Source organism: Hakea prostrata, chromosome 3 (genome assembly GCF_041222555.1).
Source record: "Hakea prostrata isolate BN-2017 chromosome 3, UWA_Hpros_2, whole genome shotgun sequence".
Taxonomy (NCBI): domain Eukaryota; kingdom Viridiplantae; phylum Streptophyta; class Magnoliopsida; order Proteales; family Proteaceae; genus Hakea; species Hakea prostrata.
This window is the reverse complement of record NC_142602.1, coordinates 7,033,999-7,053,209: the sequence shown is the minus strand read 5'-3', so window position 1 is coordinate 7,053,209 and position 19,211 is coordinate 7,033,999. Positions and strand designations below refer to the sequence as shown.

Sequence of the window (19,211 nt, the reverse complement as noted above, 5' to 3'; positions counted from 1 at the left end):
TGAACTTATGCCACGTTTATTATTAGTTCATTAAGATCCTAATGAAATTGTGAGTAACCAATCAATAGAATTTGAAATTAACATAGATAAAGCAAGTAAATCTAATTAATAGAGACAAAACAAGTAAGTTTAAGAAGAGGAGTGAATGATAAAACGAAAAACTGAAATAGAGAATTAAGGATAGGGTAAAAGTAAAGTGTTTTAATTGTAAAATTAAAATTTATATCCCTTAAGTTTATATGATACCAATTCAGTACGGTTTCGGTACATACCGACGGTATGAGTACCTAAAATCGGAACCGTACCGAAAAAATTCGGTTTCGGTACATACTATACCGAATTTTGAACGGTACGGTACGATGCGGTTTTAGACGGCGCGGTTCGGTACGGTTAAACGGTTTCGGTACACAATTGACACCCTTACCCATACCTATAAGAAGGAAATTTCTATAAAACTTGTATGGGGAGACTTAGAAGAGGTAATTTATATTCTGTACTAGATCACATAAAGCCAGAAACACAAGAAACTAAGAAGGAAGATTTTGTTAGAAGTTAGAACAACCCTGTGTTGGTGAAACCAAGGTTGGAGGTGTCGCCGGTGTCGGTGCCCGGCGACACATGCTACACCGACGATATAGGCGATATGTCGATCGATTTTTTGAGAAAAACTCAAACAAAATCAATGATGAAAATCATGAAATCTACAGTGGGGGAGAGTCCAAGAGCGCTGCAGAGAGAGATTTGCAGTGGGACTGTGGGAGAAACCGAGTGGAGAGACCGAGAGATGAGAGATCAGAGAAAAGAGAACCGGAGAGAGTCGTGACTCGTGAGAGTGTCCAGAGTGATCTGTGGTGGGAGAGACCGAGAGAGAGACCAGTCATCGGAGATCACAGTGATGAGAGAGCTCCGTTTGCCATGGTTTCCGGCAGCTTCCATGGTTTCCAGCAGCTTCCGTTCCGGAGAGAAAGAGAAAGAAATACTGAAAAGTTAAATGGGAGAATAGTTAATGCAAGAAACCATAAAGGAATTTTAAATGAGAGAAAGGAAATAAAAAAAAGAATCCCAGATTCCTAGGCCGCAGAGATAATTTAATAAGGAGAGAGAATAGTTAATGTAAAAATTTTAAATTTTAAAATTTAAAATATCGCGATATTTTGACGATTTATCGTCGATATTTTGTAAAATCGGTGTCACTGGGGGGTGTCGTGTCGCCCCCCAGCAACAGGTCGAAATGTCGCCCCGTGTCGCCCCGTGTCGGCGATATATCGCCGTCGCCGACACGAGGAACCGTGGGTGTAACCGCATAATAAGCTTGCATATTGGCTCTCACTAGTTTTAGAGTTTTTGTAGTATTTGACGTCAGGGTTCGCATCAGACGGCCAATGTTGCTTGTTCGATCGTTAACTCAAAGAGGTCAATTTGACCATCACATTGATGTCATTAAATAGTGATCACCATAGTTTTACAAGTGGATTCCAATCCAACGAGTTAATGCAAAACCAATTCAATGTTGCGTGTTCAATCCACTTCGGGTTCAAAACCCATGAAATTAAGATGTGTTTTCTTTTTCAACAAAAGAGGATCGAAACTTTAATAAAGCCCAGCCCAGCCCAGTTAGTTTCTTTAGATCAGCATTAAGTGATCATTTCAGAGAAAGGGGCCAGAGGTGGATTCTAGTATGAAGCTTCGACTGTAATGCAAGGCATCACAATGGGCTTTTCAGCCCATGGGCTTTATAGCCCATGGGCTTAATTTCATACGAATATTTCATGTAAGTTCAACTGGAACTGTCAATTTGAAGCAAACCCAAATCCAAAAACTTGTAATGCATCAAAAAGAGTCCATTTAAAAGATATCAATCGTCAGTGGCAATGGAATCACTAATTGACATTCAAGAGGGACATTAAGTAACCCATCATCTAAAATTTAATAAACCCATGACCTCTTGCTTCTTCAGTAACAACAAACTAAAACCATTTCAAGCCACCTGCTGCACTTTCCACTTTTCGATACCTTTAATGCTAAAAATATCAATCTGAAAACTTTCGAGCTCATCTCCATTCTACTCATCGAAAATGTTAGTCAACTCCGCATAAGATAAGTCACCGACGACCTTCAATACATCATAAACCTCATAAACTAACTAGGGTTTGGATTTTGCCCGAAAAAGGAGATGCAAACCCTGATTTGATCCTAGTATTTGTAGGTTAATGAGGCGGTGGATGGTTTCTATTGATTAAATGTTGCTGCTTATGACTATTATTTTTTGAATCTATATTTTGCTTGACTTGTCAACTATTGACTAAGTTCTTTGGGGGTGCTGGGTCTTTTAGGGTAATGTGAATTTCCTATAAATATATTCATTTTGTTGGTAAAAAACTACTTTAAACTTGAGTTTAAGCTAATTTTTAGTAAAATTGCTTTAATGGGCTTTAAGAGAAGTTGGCCCAGTTGTAAAAGTGATAGGTAAATAGAAGTAGTGTGGGCCAATGGGGTAAAAAGTTCGAAAGATGTTGAAGAAAAGCTCTCAAAATTTAATTGATCAGCTTTGCATACGCTTTTTGACTACAAATATAAAGCAACACAGGATATTCATTGTAGGTCCTGCCGAGCTTGAGCTGCTACAGTGCTAATTACTTGTCAGATATTTACAACTAATTATATCTTTGATTGCAGAAAACCAATATTTGATGACAAGAGATAGAACACACTGAAAGGCCATTGAGGGCAAAACGTCATCGTCATCGTCATATCCTTGTTCAGTTAACACTCCCAGGCGTAGTAGCAATTGGGCTTACGTTGGAGACTGACGAGGGAATAGTAGGCACCAGTGGATCCCTTAGCCAAAAGTGCCGAATGGGTACCTTTCTCCACCACCTTTCCCTTCTCCAACACTGCAATCAGATTACAATTCTGAATGGTACTCAAACGATGCGCCACCACCACACTTGTTCTCCCAACCATCACCCTCTCCAACGCCTCTTGCACCACCTTCTCCGACTGACTGTCCAACGCGCTCGTCGCTTCGTCCAACAACAGAACTGTTGGGTTCTTCAATATTGCTCTCGCTATTGCTATCCTCTGCTTCTGCCCACCAGATAACTGTACCCCTTTGTCTCCACACCATGTATCGTAGCCGTCCTTTAGTGTTGATATGAAATCGTGAGCGTTCGCTGCTTTTGCTGCTTCCACGATCTCTGATTCGTCCACCTCATCCGACGCACCGTACACTATGTTCTGTCTTATCGTTCCTGCAAACAGTGCAGGCTCTTGACTCACCAACGCTATGTGTTTCCTCAGCGCCCTCAGATGGTAAGACCTTACGTCTCGTCCGTCGATCTTAACCGCTCCTTTCAGTGGGTCGTAGAATCTTTCGATCAAACCGATGATGGTCGACTTACCCTGACCCGCTCTGACCAACCAGAGCCGTTGATTTCCCGGCTTCGATGTTGAGGGAGAAGCCACGGAAGATGATGACATCGGGTCTAGCTGGGTAGGCGAAATCAACGTCATGAAGCTCAATGCGACCGGTCAATTTATCCGGCTTGTGGCCATCCGGATCATCTGGTTCAATTTGGGTGACCCGGTCAAGGACTGTAAAAACCGAACCGACTGCATCAGCTCCTTTGGATAAGTCAGTAGTCATGGCTCCGGCATCAGCAATAACACGGCCAGTGCTGACTAGGATCATAAAAGTCTGAAAGAGAGCCTTGGAAGTAATGTAACCGTGGTGGACCAGCCTTCCGCCGTACCAAAAATCAAGGGCCCAAGTGCAAGACATGAGGCATTGTGAAGTGCCAAGGCCAATTCCGGCGAACCAAGATTGGCGAATGCTCTCTCTTCTTGGTCCTTCTTGGGCCCGGCCCAACATGGTCAAGATTCTTCCTTGGGAGGAGAAAGCGGTGACGGTGCGAAGATTGGAAACAGCTTCAGAAGCAAGCTTGCTGCTCTCGTCTTGGGCTTTAATGGCTTGTTTGGACATGCTCTTCAATAAGACACGACGAGTGTAGAAGCAAACAATGATCATTGGTTGAACAGCAATCATGACGATGGCAAGTCTCCATGTAATGACCAAGCCCATGGTGCAGGCAAGAAGCACGGCCGAGATTGTTTGCACTATAAGAGCTATTCGATCTCCCACTAGTGATCTCACCTGCAATTAACCAACCAATTCATGAGTACTCTAGCAGGCTTAACAACAAAATCAACACTCTTTGAGTTAATTTCTGAGACATACCACATTGGCATCCTTGGCGAGCCTGGCACAGACAGCACCAGTAGAGTTCTCGTCTTGATCAAACCACCCAACTTCGAAAGTAAGAATCTTGGATAACATTCTTTCCCTAACCCTCTTCGTCAAGTATTCACCCATGGCAGCAAAGCTGTAGTGTTGGCTTATGTTGATCAACAGGGAGAACACAGCTAGTGAGGCGAAGAACAAAGAGTACTCCATCGTCTTCCTCTTCATCTCACTGTGGTCATGCAAGAAGTACACTGAGATCATACTTCCCATCACGTATGCGTACACAGGCTGCACTGCACCGAACAGTATCGCGCTCACACAGCCAACGGTCGCTTGTTTCCACTCCGGAAGATTCAAAAGCAACATTCTCCGAAACGATGGCACAGGCAAGCTTCTCTTCTTTGCCGACTCACCACCCTTATCTTCTTGATTCATCTCTGATCTTGCAGAGCTTGACCTACTCATGATCATGGATTGTCTCCGACTACTACTACTGTCACCAAGGTTGGACGATAAGTTAAAAGCCGAGGTAATTGTGGTGGTGGTGGTGATGGGGTCTTCTATTTTCTTCTCTGTCTGTTGGAGTCGGACGAGTGAAGTATACAACCCGTTCTCATCTTGAATCAACTCGTCATGTGACCCAGTCTCAATTACTTGTCCTTCCTTCACCACAGCGATCAAATCGGCATTGCGAATCGTGGAGAGCCGATGGGCGATGACGATCGTCGTTCGCCCCACCGCCGCTTTGTCTAGTGCTTCTTGAACGATCCGTTCCGATTCAGAATCTAACGCGCTGGTTGCCTCGTCTAAGAGAAGGATTCGAGGTGCTTTGATTATTGCTCTTGCTATAGCTATCCTCTGTTTTTGTCCTCCAGACATCTGAACTCCTCTCTCACCAACCTGTTTCGCAAAGTGATCAATTAAATTTGGAGTTGAGGTTCCATTAATGATTAAATTAATTCAGCAATTTTCAAAAAATCAATTCAACCAACCTGGGTATCGTAACCTTGAGGCAATTGAGAAATGAAGCTATGAGCATTAGCAGCTTTGGCTGCTGTTACAACTTCTTCCATGGTGGCATCTTCTTTACCAAAGAGTATATTTTCTTTAATGGAGGTCGCAAAGAGAGCTGGTTCTTGACTGACGAGACCCATTTGAGAGCGGAGCCATTTGAGCTGGAGCTTATCAATGGCGACTCCATCCAGTAGAATCTCACCACCAAGCGGATCATAAAACCTTTCCAGCAAAGCGATGACGGTTGATTTACCAGAGCCGCTTCCTCCGACTAAGGCCACCGTCAACCCCGCCGGAACTTTAAGGCTGAATTCTTGGAGAATTATGCTACTGGGTCTTGATGGATAGGCGAAAACGACGTTTTTCAATTCAACATCACCTGCTACATTCTCCAGAATTTCACCTTCCATGTTGTCTGAATCAATTAAAGGTACCCTTTTTATAATCTCCATTATTCGAGCACCTGCCGAAGAAGCTTCAGAGAAGTACCTCAGGTTCGAAAGCCCAGAACCCAAAGCTCTGTACAAGAAAACAGAGCAGTAGAAAAATTTTCAAATTCATCACTATTTCGAAGTACCATACTAACAAAATTCTTGATAGTTGATAGATTGAGAGATAGAGAAATTACAGGCCACCAACAGTGATGGAAGCTCCAACGGCGAAGACAGTTCCACCTTTTCCACCATGGTACATGACTAATTTGCTGCCATACCAAGACATGAAAGCCCAGATGGCAAAAGAGACACCACTGCTTCCAATAGCCAAACCTTTGGCTAAGCCCTGTTTCAGGCCTAAATTTATAGATCCTTGAAGCGATGCAGAGAATTCTGCCATGGTTTTGCTTTCTCCGACGAACGAGTAAACCGTTCTGATAGACGAAATCGCCTGCTCAGCGATGATACCTGCCTTACTATACTCAGCTCTGATCTTCTTGGCTAAGTCCATAAGGGTCTTTCCGTATATCATTCCTGGAATAACTAGAAGCACCACGAATGGAAACCCAACTAAAGCTAGCTTCCACATTAGCACAAAAGCCACAACATAACTCCCCATAAACATTGCTGTGTTCATCAAGAAGTTTGGAACCTGTTACAGATCAAATTAAACTATCAGGTCAATCGGATCTTCTGCCATTATAAATTTTACTCTGTATCAATGCTTGCTCTGTAGAGGATCATAAAAGAGGGACCTTTTCACTAATAACGTCTTGGATTACAAGACTATCGCCGGAGACGCTTGAAATCACTTCAGCCGTGCTTGAAACTTGCAGATCAAAGTAGCCCACTTCTTGTCTCAATACGGCTTTCAGATATCTAGCTCTCATCCTCGTCGCTTGTCTTTCCCCTGTTCTTGTCCAGCAATAACCCTCTGCAAATTGATAATTCAATTAGTCCATTTGATCACTCTCCAAACCAGAATCAAGATTTAATTTTCAGATTATCTTTTTGTTTTCTCATCAAAACAATACTAACCCAAGAAAGAGACGAACCAGCAAACTACTCCCAAGTAGAGCAGATCCACAGCATTCTGTTATTCAGAAAACAGAACCTTAATCAAACCAAATGCGAATATTGAAAATTGAAAAGGAAATAAAAGCAGAAGGTTTAGAAAAACATGTACCTTGTTGATATTGTGAACAAAGACATCAGAATTGGTGTCAAAAGCAGTACCAAAATTATTCATGATGTCGCTGGTGATGAACAACATGACAGGGGTCATGCATCCATCTCCTACTGCTCCAAGAAATCCCAGGAACATCAGCAACATATCTGTACGATCTGCATGCATGAAGATGGATCGGATAGAGGAAATGTTCTTCTTATTGGAACCATTGTTCTTGCTCTGCAAAACTGGTTGGTCTTTAACACCCATTTTCTCCCTCTTGAGGGAGAAAAGAGATTCAGTAGCACCAAGACCTACCGATTGAGCAAACAAACAAATACCAAAACCTTCTGAGCTTCGTCTCTTTCACAAATCTCTCTCTTTTTGGAGACCCAAACTAAGCCCTTCTGTATTTATAATACATTTTTCAGTTCCCACATCTCCTATTTAAAATGTGAAGAAAAGTTTCTCTCTTTCTCCTCCATACACTCACCCTTTCCACTTCCTTTAGTTGACTATGGTTATGATTCGAATGCATTCTTTGAATGTGTTATGAAAATAAATATAATGTGTTCTAAAATGATTAAAAAAAAAAATACAGTTTTGGATAAGTTCCAATGTTTTATTTAAGACTTGTGCAACAAATCTTAGAACATTCATTACCTTATTCTCATTTAGTCCCATTTTTCAATTTTAATTCATATATATGCTCTTTTTCAAAATTTTGATGATTTTATATGTATAAGCATTGTTCTCGTTCTAATTTAAAAATACATTAAAAGTTTTCCATTAAAAAAAATGTAAGTTTTCCATTAAAAAAAATGTATTAAAGCTTGTGGGAATGAGACTGTATACCAAACACAGCTTAATATGAAATGCAACAAAACGATATTTCACGCAAATAAAGTACCATTTTGATTATTTCACAATGAACACCTCAAATGGGTTCCAAATCTTATACTACAAGATATAAATGAGTGACCTCTTTGAACTACTACATAAAATAAAGCTATAAATCATGTTCTTCTTGGGTGTTCCTTTGAACAGGCTATTTCGGCAAGGGGCATGTTCTCATTTGGGGGGCCTTGCTTCTTGCCCTGCCTACTATGTTGTATCTTCATGGGCACACCTGGCTGTGGTGGATGAGTCTCCCAGAGAGGATTTTTTTGCATCCACAAGGATTGATACCGGAACCTTGCTTAAGCGTAACCAAGCTGCTTACCACTTGGACCAACCCCCGTTGGTATAGTTTTTGCTTTCTAATGAAATATTTATTTATCAAAATAATATATATAATGAAATATCTATTTATCAAAATAATATATATATATATATATATATTAAAAATAAAAATTGATTGATTTGAAAGAGCAATTATCTGTAATGACATTTGAATTACAAATGTTTAGAAAGCCAATTATTAGTCATATGATTCTTGAAATTATTGAAAAAACTAATCTGAATAAGAAATCAATATTTGAAGTCCGGATGGGGTCATTTAAGTTATAATCAAATGAATTAGAGGTTGGACCTTCGATAATATCCACGTGGATCCCTCTCATACTCACAATATATGATAGAGAGTTGTGAGAATAACACCTTCATATTAGAGGTTTTGGACTCTTATATTTGCATCCAACTAATATGATAAGAACAAATATATTATCTAATACCCATATACTAAAATGGCCTTAAAAAGAAAAGGAAAAAAAAGAGGAAGAAGAGTCCAAGGAGTCACTAGTTCAATCTTCCGTTCCCTCCACACCTTCCTCTTCCGCTACCCAATACACCTTGGGCCTATGGGCTTCAGGTCACTATGACAGGCATATGAAAAAAAAAAAAACACTATCGGGAACACAAAATTGCTTTAGTCATACGCATTTAATGCACATGACGGTCAAACGAGATTTTAATCCATCAGATCCAAAATTTTGGTCAAGATTTCAATCTCAACCATTGAATTTCAAAATCTCGACCAAATTCTTTCGTTTGACGTTAATGTGCAGCACTGAAACAAGGCCGATAGGGAACAAGGGTTTACGTGTTGCAAGTTTTATGGTATTAAAATATAGCATGTATAAAATCGTGGGATGTGTGGTGCTGATTTTGTTATTTCGGGTAAGATCGTCACTAGTGACGTAGTACAATAGTGAGCCCCACTAAACCGCCGTCTACGGTCTACCTGCTCAGTTATTTATTTATTTGTTTTGGAATTCTGTATTTAACTCATTTGGTAGAAGACGATCTGAAAAGTGTTTTCACAAATCACAGAAGAAACTGTTTTTAAAAATAAAAAACCAAAGCCCCATTTTTTTCCTTCTTTTTGGGGTAAGAACCAAAACCCACACCTGCTCATGTTATCCTTCTAATCTATCAATTTTAAATTTCTACAGAAATAAATAAAATATGGGTCAAACTTGTTGATTCATTGATAAATATTATTAAATTTGATCCAAACATGTTGAGTAATTTTTAAAAATTTGTCTTAAATGATCAATATTGTAAATGTAGCATTACGGCTAAGAGTCAAATGTAAGAGACAACTGGAACAACTATTTTAAGAAAAAATGAGTTTAGAAATCGTTTGTACAATGAACCTTTCTTGAAATAGAAAGCGTCTTTATATATATTTTGTTTTAAATATTTAATCAAGTTGATCAAGACATGTTGCATTATATTAATGGTATCATCCTTTATCTTCTCCTAGCTTTCAAATTCCAACGTTGATACATTTATATACAGTTAGAAATGTAAATTACTTTATTTTTATACTAGAATAGTCTTTTCTATGTACTTGTAAATTTTCTGAAAATTCTGGTTATAGCAATTTAATTATAATGTTTAATTTTCTATTTGAGTGATTTTTCTAATGAAGAACTGAGAAATCACCAAAGACAATATGGATTTCCATCATCAAAATTGAGTTTAATCAGAAACAGTAAAATGTACGAAATGTCTCCTGAAAACTAACAAAGAAAGCCCAGATTTAGGGGCCTTGTTTGGCGCTTGTGACAAAAAAAAGACAACTGAAGCGATCCTTTAAACAATTAAACATGATTTGGTAGTTGGAAGTTGATGATGAGAAAGATGCACATCATGAAGTACGTGGCCACTCGATAGGAAAATTGCTTGGGTGCGCAATTATTGTGTAGCACCTACAGAGAATGAACCGAGACTTCGATCTCGATCGCCTATTTATGAAAAATGTGTTTTCATATTTTTGAGAACCGGGTGACCGTGATTGAAATCTCGCTCGATCTCGACTGTTCGTACAACACTGAAGACTAACTCCACTCGATAGTTGATAGTGATTTGAAAATTATTTGTGGGAAAACGCTAGTGACAAAAATGTCAAATTCTGAAGATAGTTTCTCTTTAAATTTTCTCATGTTTGGTGTTCTTATTCAAATTCAATAATCACTCAATCACCAAGATCACTTCCTCCCTATATTGGTGATGTTGGGTATTGATTTGTTTGTCTTTTATTGTAATGCAATTTGAGCATATGTCATATGAAAAATGATCATTACCTATTTATAATGGTTTAGAGGATGGTTGCATATATTCAAAATCTCATGAGATTGATGTAATTGGGTATTCAAGAATTTAGTCCTAACTTTAAAATTTGGCTTTTGACCTTCTTCTTTTGGTAACCTCTAATTACGATTCATTCTCTACCACGAGAAATTTTTTTTAAATAAATAAAAGATGATAATTTTTTCAAAAAAAAAAGATATGAGAATAATTTTCTCTGCACCACAAGATGATGATGTTATTAAATTCTCATAAATAGATGGTCAGGCTTTCTTGGTGTAAAATTAACCCTGAATGTACTCCATAAGATGATTTTTTTAAAAAGTTTTTTCTCTCCCATCTTGACCATGTAAGTTGCTTATTATAATAAGGAAAAAGAAAATTCGTTAAATAATAGTAAAAAAAATTTTGGAAGAATCAAAGGACTCATCATTTAAGTTAATGATGAATAACCTATTACCTTTATAAAGAAAAAGAAAAAAAAATAAAATTCAAAGAACTAGAATTTTATTGGTGAGAGGAGATGTTAGTGCCAAACATTTGGAATAGAATTTACATAAGGTTGGCAAATTAGTTTAATAAGATAGCTAAAAAAAAGTTATATTCTTTTCAAAATTAATAAATCAATAAGTGAAAGATTTTTTTATGAAAAAAATTGTTGTTGAAGTTTAGTCAAAAGCAATGCTCATGTGAAGCAAATATCAAGAAGATCAAGCATTGTATAAGCATATATACATGTATAAACTCTTAGAATCCCACAAAAATTAGTTAAAATTATTGGACACAAAATGAATTGTGGATAGGAAGTTTTCATTGATGTTGGTCTTGATTTAGTTTTGAATGGTACTTCGATTATAGAGTTTCAAACACTTTGGATAGTGAAGCTTAGCATTATTGTCTAGTGTAGGGTTGGACACCCTTCAATAAAGGTTATACATGATCGATACTAAATCTCTCATGGCCTCTCATGTCACAAAGCATGAAAATGACCTCCAACACTTTGTTTTGATTTGTATGTTATTGAAAGCTATACATCAAGGTTTAATTTCTTATATTTTTGCTTCTTTTTCTTTGGGTTTTGCTTTGTTTGATATTCATTGTTTATCTTGAGATCAAATATCTATCATTCTTCATATATGAAAATGTAGTTTTCTACTTTGTAAGAAAATATAATCTTGAACAAAGCATCCTTTCATATTATATTACATAAACAATTATAAAAAAGATGAACCCGATGTTGAAGGCTTGTGCACAAGCTGATTCAGTGGTTTGGGGGGGGGGGGGGGCACTTTTCTTATGCAGCCTTACGCCAACAATTTCATGGAGAAACTGTTTTGATATCTTGACTTCAAACTATAATTATGGTCCACCATAAATATTGTATTATATAATCAACTAATTATATAATCAACTATAGATGATCTCTATTAAACCTTGGAATGAGAATAGAAGTCGTATATTATACACGGTCAGATCCTTTTGTACTATCAAATCTTAAAAGTGTGTTACGGATTCTCCAAATGTATTTGCGTTGCGAGATTCTAAAAACAATGAGTTTCCAACTCATATGCAATAACAAAAGTTGAAATTGCTCCCCCCATGTTTGGGATTCTTTGCCCCACTAGAGAAAAATCCTAAACCTAATTATACTAATTTTAAACTTTGAATGATGAGAGGTTCATAGTAGTTTCTTTATATACAAGGCAGCTCCTTAAGGGTGTTGGAAGACATTATTATTTTCAAAACCTTTATCAAAAGAAGAAAAAAAAAGCAATAGACTAATAATTTTGTGGCATCTCTATAAGATCATGTTGGTTCCAATATAGGGAAGATATCTAATTAAAAACTAATTGTTATCTATAAAGAGAAATTACAAATGGCTCATGACCACCCAAATCACTTTATATAGACAGAAAACATAGTGGGGACTTGTAAATAAAGCTCTTGAGTAAAAAACAACTGAAAGAACTAGAACAGTATTCTCAAAGATCTGGAGTGAAAAATAGGAAAGAGATAGAATATGAACTATTTAGGGTCCATCAGTTCATGAGCTGGAATTTGAAGTTATGTTCTAATCAGCTTTTACTTTAGGAAGACTAGCTAAGTACTTGTCATCTTTTTCATTCTGGGTAGACAAATGCCAGCCATGGAAGTGATTGAAAGTTCATCTTTTGAAGTGATGAATGTGTTCTTCATTCTCATATATTATCTGTAGCCAGGCCAAGTACATTAATTAGGTATACATATGGGAGAGACAATATACTTGTTCTTTTCATTACCTTGCAAGGCAAGACATGAAATAATTAAACTGGGAGATCATACGTTTGTGGGAAGTCTAAATAGGAACTCCAAAGTTCAGATCCAGCTTTAACTTTTGTTAAGGCTTTTTTTCAGTTTTTATAGACAATGACAACTGAAGATGATGGATATTTAAAGATGAAAGACCAGTTCATGTCATCCTTTGCAGTAGTGGAATATGTTTTCTCACATATTCTTACATATATTCTGGGCAAGAAAAGATCCTACATTACTGCATTGTTAATTTACAACATGTGGTTAAAGGAGATTTTGAAAATGTGGTAGTTAATTGCTTGTTAAACCTTTCTTCTTGACATCATATGTATTATAAGTAAAAGTTATTGAAGTTGCATATATTCAGGTGAATAGAACCTTATATAGTTACATACTTACACGCAAAAGATTATTTTGGAATGTTATTGTTTTCTTTTCGATACAATAGAATTTTTCCTTTTAATATATGTGGGGAAAGGAAGTTACATATACCATCATGGATAGTCGAACTCATAACCTCTTCATCATTATCAACCCTGCAACTTCTACAGCGGTGAAAAGACCCATGAGAGCAAACGCTTGAGAATCAATATTGTGGATTTGTACAAGTAAGGAGTGGTACTGGTAACAATGTGTTCTCTTAATATATGGTGGAGAGAGAGGTAAAGAGAACAGATACCTCTACAGTGATGAACAAAGGAACCGTAACTCAAATATTTTCTGAAATGGCCTGGGAAGGTGCAATTAAGTAAAGAAGAAGGAGAAGAAGAAGAAAGAAAGTGGGTGAACCAAAGACGACGACGAGTCACAGGAAATGAAGACAAATCGGATGAGTTGGATGGGGAGACATGATGGGATGGGCACATAAGATTAAGTGGGATTTAACAGTTGAAGATGTGAAGGAAAGTGCGAGTTGACTCACCTTGCGGACAAAAACCACACTGTGCTTTATACTTGTTGTTTACTTGTCGGGTGAAGTCATGCCTATCACGGGTCACCCGGCCGGCCAAAATGGAATTGAATTCGAGTGGGAATTACATGGATCTCCAACACACGTCACCACGGAACGGAACATGACAGTTGTTGAGAATGTGATGGTGAACCAGTATATACCCACTGTCTAAATTCAGCGAATCCAACCCGACCCGACAGAAAGAGAGTGGATAAATAGTAAAACACATTAATTTAGAAGTTCTAATGACTTCATTAATTCTCTTTTCCTCATACGAAATGATTGTTGTCGAACATATCGTATCTTTCTTAATCAGATTTATGTTTTTTTGTTATATTCTTCTAATTAAGACGGCTCAGTTGTCACATGACATGACCGGGTTCACTCTACTCTACCTTCTCGACACATGAGGAGCCGTTCACCAAGTATTTCTACGGTTCTACCCAAAAAATAAAATAAATCCAAGAAGGCCCATAACAAGTTGGGCCTTTTTAAAGCCATGGGCCTGTTGGGCAAGGCTTGGGCTCCAGCATTGTTAATTAAGAATACATGGTTAATTAAGAAGATATGGTTCATTTGACACAGAGATGAAGCCAAAAGCCAGTCCATGATTGCCCACTTAATTAATTTCATGTGGAATTATCAAGGCTCTGTGCTTCTCCGTTTATTTTTTAAAAAAATAAATTAAAACCACAGTTACATAGATCCTTCTGTTTTACATTGAGCATTCTTTCACCACTTTGAAATGAAGCTAATGCCATATTAGTGAACCATTTTAACATGATGGGGTCTTTGAAATAAGAAAACCTATCATCCATAGTATCATTTATATCCAACAAAAAAGAAAAGGTAAGGTTCAAGGGCGATGAATGACTTATAGGTTAGGGGAGCAGTCGAGCAGATCAAGGAGAAATTTAAGGTCTAAGGATTTGACAGCCCCGGAGAGCAAATGGTATTCTCCGTTGCTTAACGACCACATATTAGCCAAAGGCCGCCAGAAGTACTGATGATGGGTTCCACTTTTTAATTTTTAAATTTTTTTTTTTTTACTTGTGAACCCCATATTTGTGGTTATAATGTCGGAGTTCGGATCAGCTCCCGACGGTTTTCGACCCACACAAAACAGTAGAGTCCACGGTGACAAAAACAAAAAAAAGTTTAAAATTTCATCCGTAGGCCCCACTGTATGGTCGGGAATCTGTCGGGAGCTTTCTGTGCTACCCCATCGGGTGAGGATCCGGATTCATAAAGTCGTGCACGAGTAAGAGTGCTCCCGGGAGATGATCCACACTTCCCATTTAAGCCCTTAAATCCATAACTACACTTCCCTTTTTAAGCCCTTAAATCCAGAACTACTGGCAGAGCCAATCGAAAGATAACCCTCACCAAATTCATACCTCGAATCTCTTAGTGCCTTGTGATCTGTACATTTTGTTTTGCTGAGAAAATCGAATCAGGTTTGTGTTTCTTGACGAGTTTAGAAATGGATCGTAAAGTGAATTTCCCATTTATACCTCTTACATTCCAATTCCAAGATAAGAACTTATGCATTCCAAGAGAAAAATATAACAGGACCCAATGCTGGCACCCACCACACGCAAAGCCGAAGAGTACAAAACAAGCAAAAACAATGCACAACAAGGAAATACAAACTCCAAAGCAGAAAGTTTACTTAAGTTGGAACTGATAGATTACGAGGGGATACAACTACTAAAGCATGGAAATGATTTCGAGACTGGAAAGGAAACTTCTTAAACCAACAACAGCTATAGCATATGTCTAGGATATATAGAAAAGAAAAGAAAAAGTACTACTATATCGGTAATACAGAAAAGCCTGGTTTCCTGCCAGTGATGGATTCACCTCCTCCTCCACCCACCTCCACCTCCACCTCCACCTCCGCAGAGTGGTAGAAGGAAGGAAGGAAGGACGGCAGCAGGGATTGATTTAGTCAGCCTTTGACCTCATTCGCATTACGCGCAAGTAACTTGCTACAAGCGCAGCGCGAAACTGGAGAAGCAAGGAGGCTGGGTCATCAGATTGAGCCAGAAGGGAATCCACCATGGTTCGAAATGCGACCAGAGGATCACCACTTGGGGAGGAAACTTCAGAAATTAATTTCCGACGTTTACCAAGTAGCTGCTGGCCATGATCATCCACCCCTTCCTCTTCCTCTTCCTCTTCCTCTTCCTTACCCACATCATCAGATTGATCTGTCTCAGCAGCCTTGGAGCAGCTTTTCTTTGACTTGCTACAACACCCACAACAGTACTCAGTATTGATGATAACATTGTCAGCTCTAATGAAGGGGTACTCATCCAATCCCTTAAACGAGCAGCCCTGCTTTGAGTAGCAACAACACCCATTAAAAATAACAGTGTGAGCTCTTATGATAATGGGATACTCATGATGCATTCTCTTAAACGAGCATTTCTCCTTAGTGTCAACCGCAACATCATTTTCCTTCTTCTCCGCAACACCCTTCTTTTCATGGTCCATTTCCTTCTGAGTTTCCTGTGTGGCCTTCACGTCAACATTAGGATATAGGAGACCCATCTGCAACAAGGAACAAAAACACAGAATATTCCTGTTAAACAACGTTAACAATAACCAAGTGTAAGCAAAAACAAGTTCAATAAGAGACGAGAAATGAGAGTGGAAGGAGCAAACTGACAGAGACAGTTCTCGCTGGTTTGGCTTCAGGTTCTGCAGTAGAGAGGTAAGAGATCGATGACAATGGCAGTGGGGGACAAGGAGGGTATAAATAGGGTAGAAACAACACAGAGAGACAACGGCGTTAGGTGAGGTTGACGATATCATACCCTAAAGAGGTAGGTGGGTGGATTTTACGGATTTTGAGCGATTGAAATAAATGATGCGTTTATAAGAAAAGACAAGGGTAGAGGGGTTAGGTTTTGAGAATTAAATACACTGGGTTGGACGCTAACGTTCTGTGCTTCTCATGCAACTCCGTTAGTTAACACTGGGTTAAACACTAACGATCTGTGCTTCTCATTTAACTCCGTTAAACTCCCTTTAGAAAACGTTGGGTTAAACGCTAACGCTCTGCGCTTTCCATTCAACTCCGTTAGTTAACACCGGCTTAGACGTTAACGCCAACGCTCTACGCTTCTCATTCAACTTCGTTAAATTCCGTCAGTTAAATAGTGATGTGATATTTTTTATTTATTTGAAAACCTCAAATAATCATAGAGTTTTAAATTATTTATTTACACAATTATAATTTTATAAAATAAATTACAACTCTTAATAATTAGGAAAAAAATATTCCTAATTAAACCCACCTAATGTATACATAATACTAATCATTCGATGTTGCTATGTACAAGGATATCTCACGAACGGATATGGAGCGCAAATTTTTTTTTTTTTAGGGTAAGAAGTTAAAGGCTTCATTCATAAACTAAGGGAATGCTAACACACACAAAAAAAAGAAAAAAATACAAAAGATAGATGCATGAAAACACAAGGTTTAATCCAAACAAAGGAACGGAAATTGACCAAATCGTCGTACATAAAATAGATAGGGTCATCTAGACTAAGGAATGGGTCAAAGCCCAATAAACCCCTAGAACGAGAGCTGTAAAAATCATAGCAACAGTTAAGCACGATGGATACGATATACGTATCTGCTATTACCAATGCTCAAAGAGGGGTAGACACACCTTAGACACGCCACAAAGGCGGAGACAGAACACGCCACAAGGGCAGAAATTCGGTTGTCGCGGAGGTAGCACCGCTATTACAGAGAAGGTTTTGAAGTGCCATCCATCGCTGCCGTAGATGCGGAGACCAGCAACAATAGAGGACTACCTGCAGAGCTCGCCGCAACAGAACTTGCACTTCCAAATCTAAAGTATTTCCGCATATGCACCAAGGCTCGCTTCAACCTGATTTTTTTTTCCTAACCTAAAACTTCTAAAAACAGAGAGACAAAGATGGAAAAGAGAGAAATGGGAGACGAAGAGATGGAGAGATGGAGAGAAGAGAGAAACAAAGAGATAAGGGTGGAGGAATGGAAACGACTGGAGAAAAACGACAAAGGGAAACAAGAAGAGACGCAGTGAGAGAGACAGAAAGGATGCAAGGGAGAAACAGATTGAGGCGGAGAAAGAACCAGGGAGAAGACATGATAGAAGAGAGAAAAAAGCCGAACAGATGAGGGAGATGAAGAATAAGGAGGAATTTGGAGAGAGGAGGAGAGGAGGATAGGAGGAAAGGAAGAAGGAGCAGAGGCGAGTCTCTCCGCCTCAAAGAACGGCGGATTTTTGGGAGCGCGGGTTGGAGCATGGGGATATATAGTAGCGATCATATACGATACTATAAGTATAGAAAAATTGATAATGTAGATGTAGTGGAGGCAATTTTGGTAGTAATCCAGGCAAGATTGGACAAAGTTAAAGCGATGAATATTTGAAATTAAGGAAATATGGAGCAACAATTCTAAACTATTGACCTTCTTGCTTATACCCAGCCTTGGCAAATTAATAATATTAATAGTCTAGTAGTTATGGCCAAAACAACAAAATAGTTAAGTATTCTATGCTTGAATGCCCCATGCTCTAGGAAACTTATGTTTACCTAACTAAAGAAATATCTAACACTCTAATGTATAGTTAGAACCACAACCGGTATATATGTATATAGGGAAAAACTGTTTTGAGAAACCGTTCCCACCGTCGTCTCTGCAACTCTGCTCGCCACCCACTCTGCCCGCTCCATCTGAGTTAGAGAGGCTCGCCTAGTAGTCTCTTCGGCTCCCCTGCTGTCCGCCTCCGCCTCCGCCTCCTCTGCCCTCTGCCTCCCCTGCTGTCCCCTCATCTCTCCATCTCTCCCCTCTTTGCTGCGTTTCTCTCCCTCCTCCCGGTTCCCTTCTCTCCCCTCTCGGTTCCCTTCTCTCTCCGTCGACAACCGGTTATTGCTATCCCACATCTCCGGCCCCTTGCCCCGTTCTGCCTCCACTACCTCCCCTGTTCCACCCTATCTCCCTCCCGCTCGACTCTTCTCTTCTTTCCCATCTTCGTTTCCCTCTTCCCCCATCTCTGCTTCAATAATCAGATATAGGGTTTCCCTTAGATCTGTCTTCTTCTTCTTCTTTTTTACATAACAACTCCTTTGATTGCAGCGGTTCTTTGGTGCACACACAGAACAACTCCAAGTCTGGGTACAAGTTTTTCTGCGTTGAGCTTGACAGGTACGCCTACACGGCATCGCTGGATGGGAGGTCCGACCGACCCTTATCCGCACTTTCGCTGCTACCATCGCTACAACTGTAGGAGTTTTGAGTCCGCCCTTGAGGCATGTAATATGTCCCCCTATGAGGGTGTTATATCCGCCCTTGAGGCATGTAATTTGTCCCCCAATGAGGGTGTTTTGTTCGCCCTTGAGGCGTGTAGTATGTCCCCCTTTGAGGGTGTTGGTTTTTTTTGGTGTTCTTGTTCTAAGGGTTTTGTGGACGTGATCCACTTTGGGCTTGACCCAACCCTTACCCTGGCTGACCTTGTCTATTGCATGTACGACAGTTTGGTCATTTGCCGCTCCTTGGTTCGATTT

General features: G+C 39.1%; 2 protein-coding genes across 2 annotated transcripts; both read right to left on the bottom strand.

Moving 5' to 3' along the window:
* Positions 1-2,486: 2,486 nt before the first annotated feature.
* Positions 2,487-7,275, bottom strand: LOC149020454 (ABC transporter B family member 15-like). Its single transcript, XM_089148591.1, is given in 8 exon segments — positions 2,487-3,402; positions 3,404-4,153; positions 4,238-5,143; positions 5,236-5,776; positions 5,886-6,343; positions 6,447-6,625; positions 6,730-6,784; positions 6,878-7,275. Coding segments are annotated over 8 exon segments (3,780 nt in total). The 5' UTR covers positions 7,130-7,275; the 3' UTR covers positions 2,487-2,763.
* A 7,942-nt stretch (positions 7,276-15,217) lies between these two features.
* LOC149020453 (uncharacterized) lies at positions 15,218-16,396 on the bottom strand. Its single transcript, XM_089146926.1, has 2 exons — positions 16,312-16,396; positions 15,218-16,193 (listed from the first exon to the last, which is right to left on the bottom strand). The coding sequence occupies exon 2, from the start codon at positions 16,191-16,193 to the stop codon at positions 15,585-15,587; it is 609 nt and encodes a 202-aa protein (XP_089003052.1). The 5' UTR covers positions 16,312-16,396; the 3' UTR covers positions 15,218-15,584.
* Positions 16,397-19,211: the final 2,815 nt, after the last annotated feature.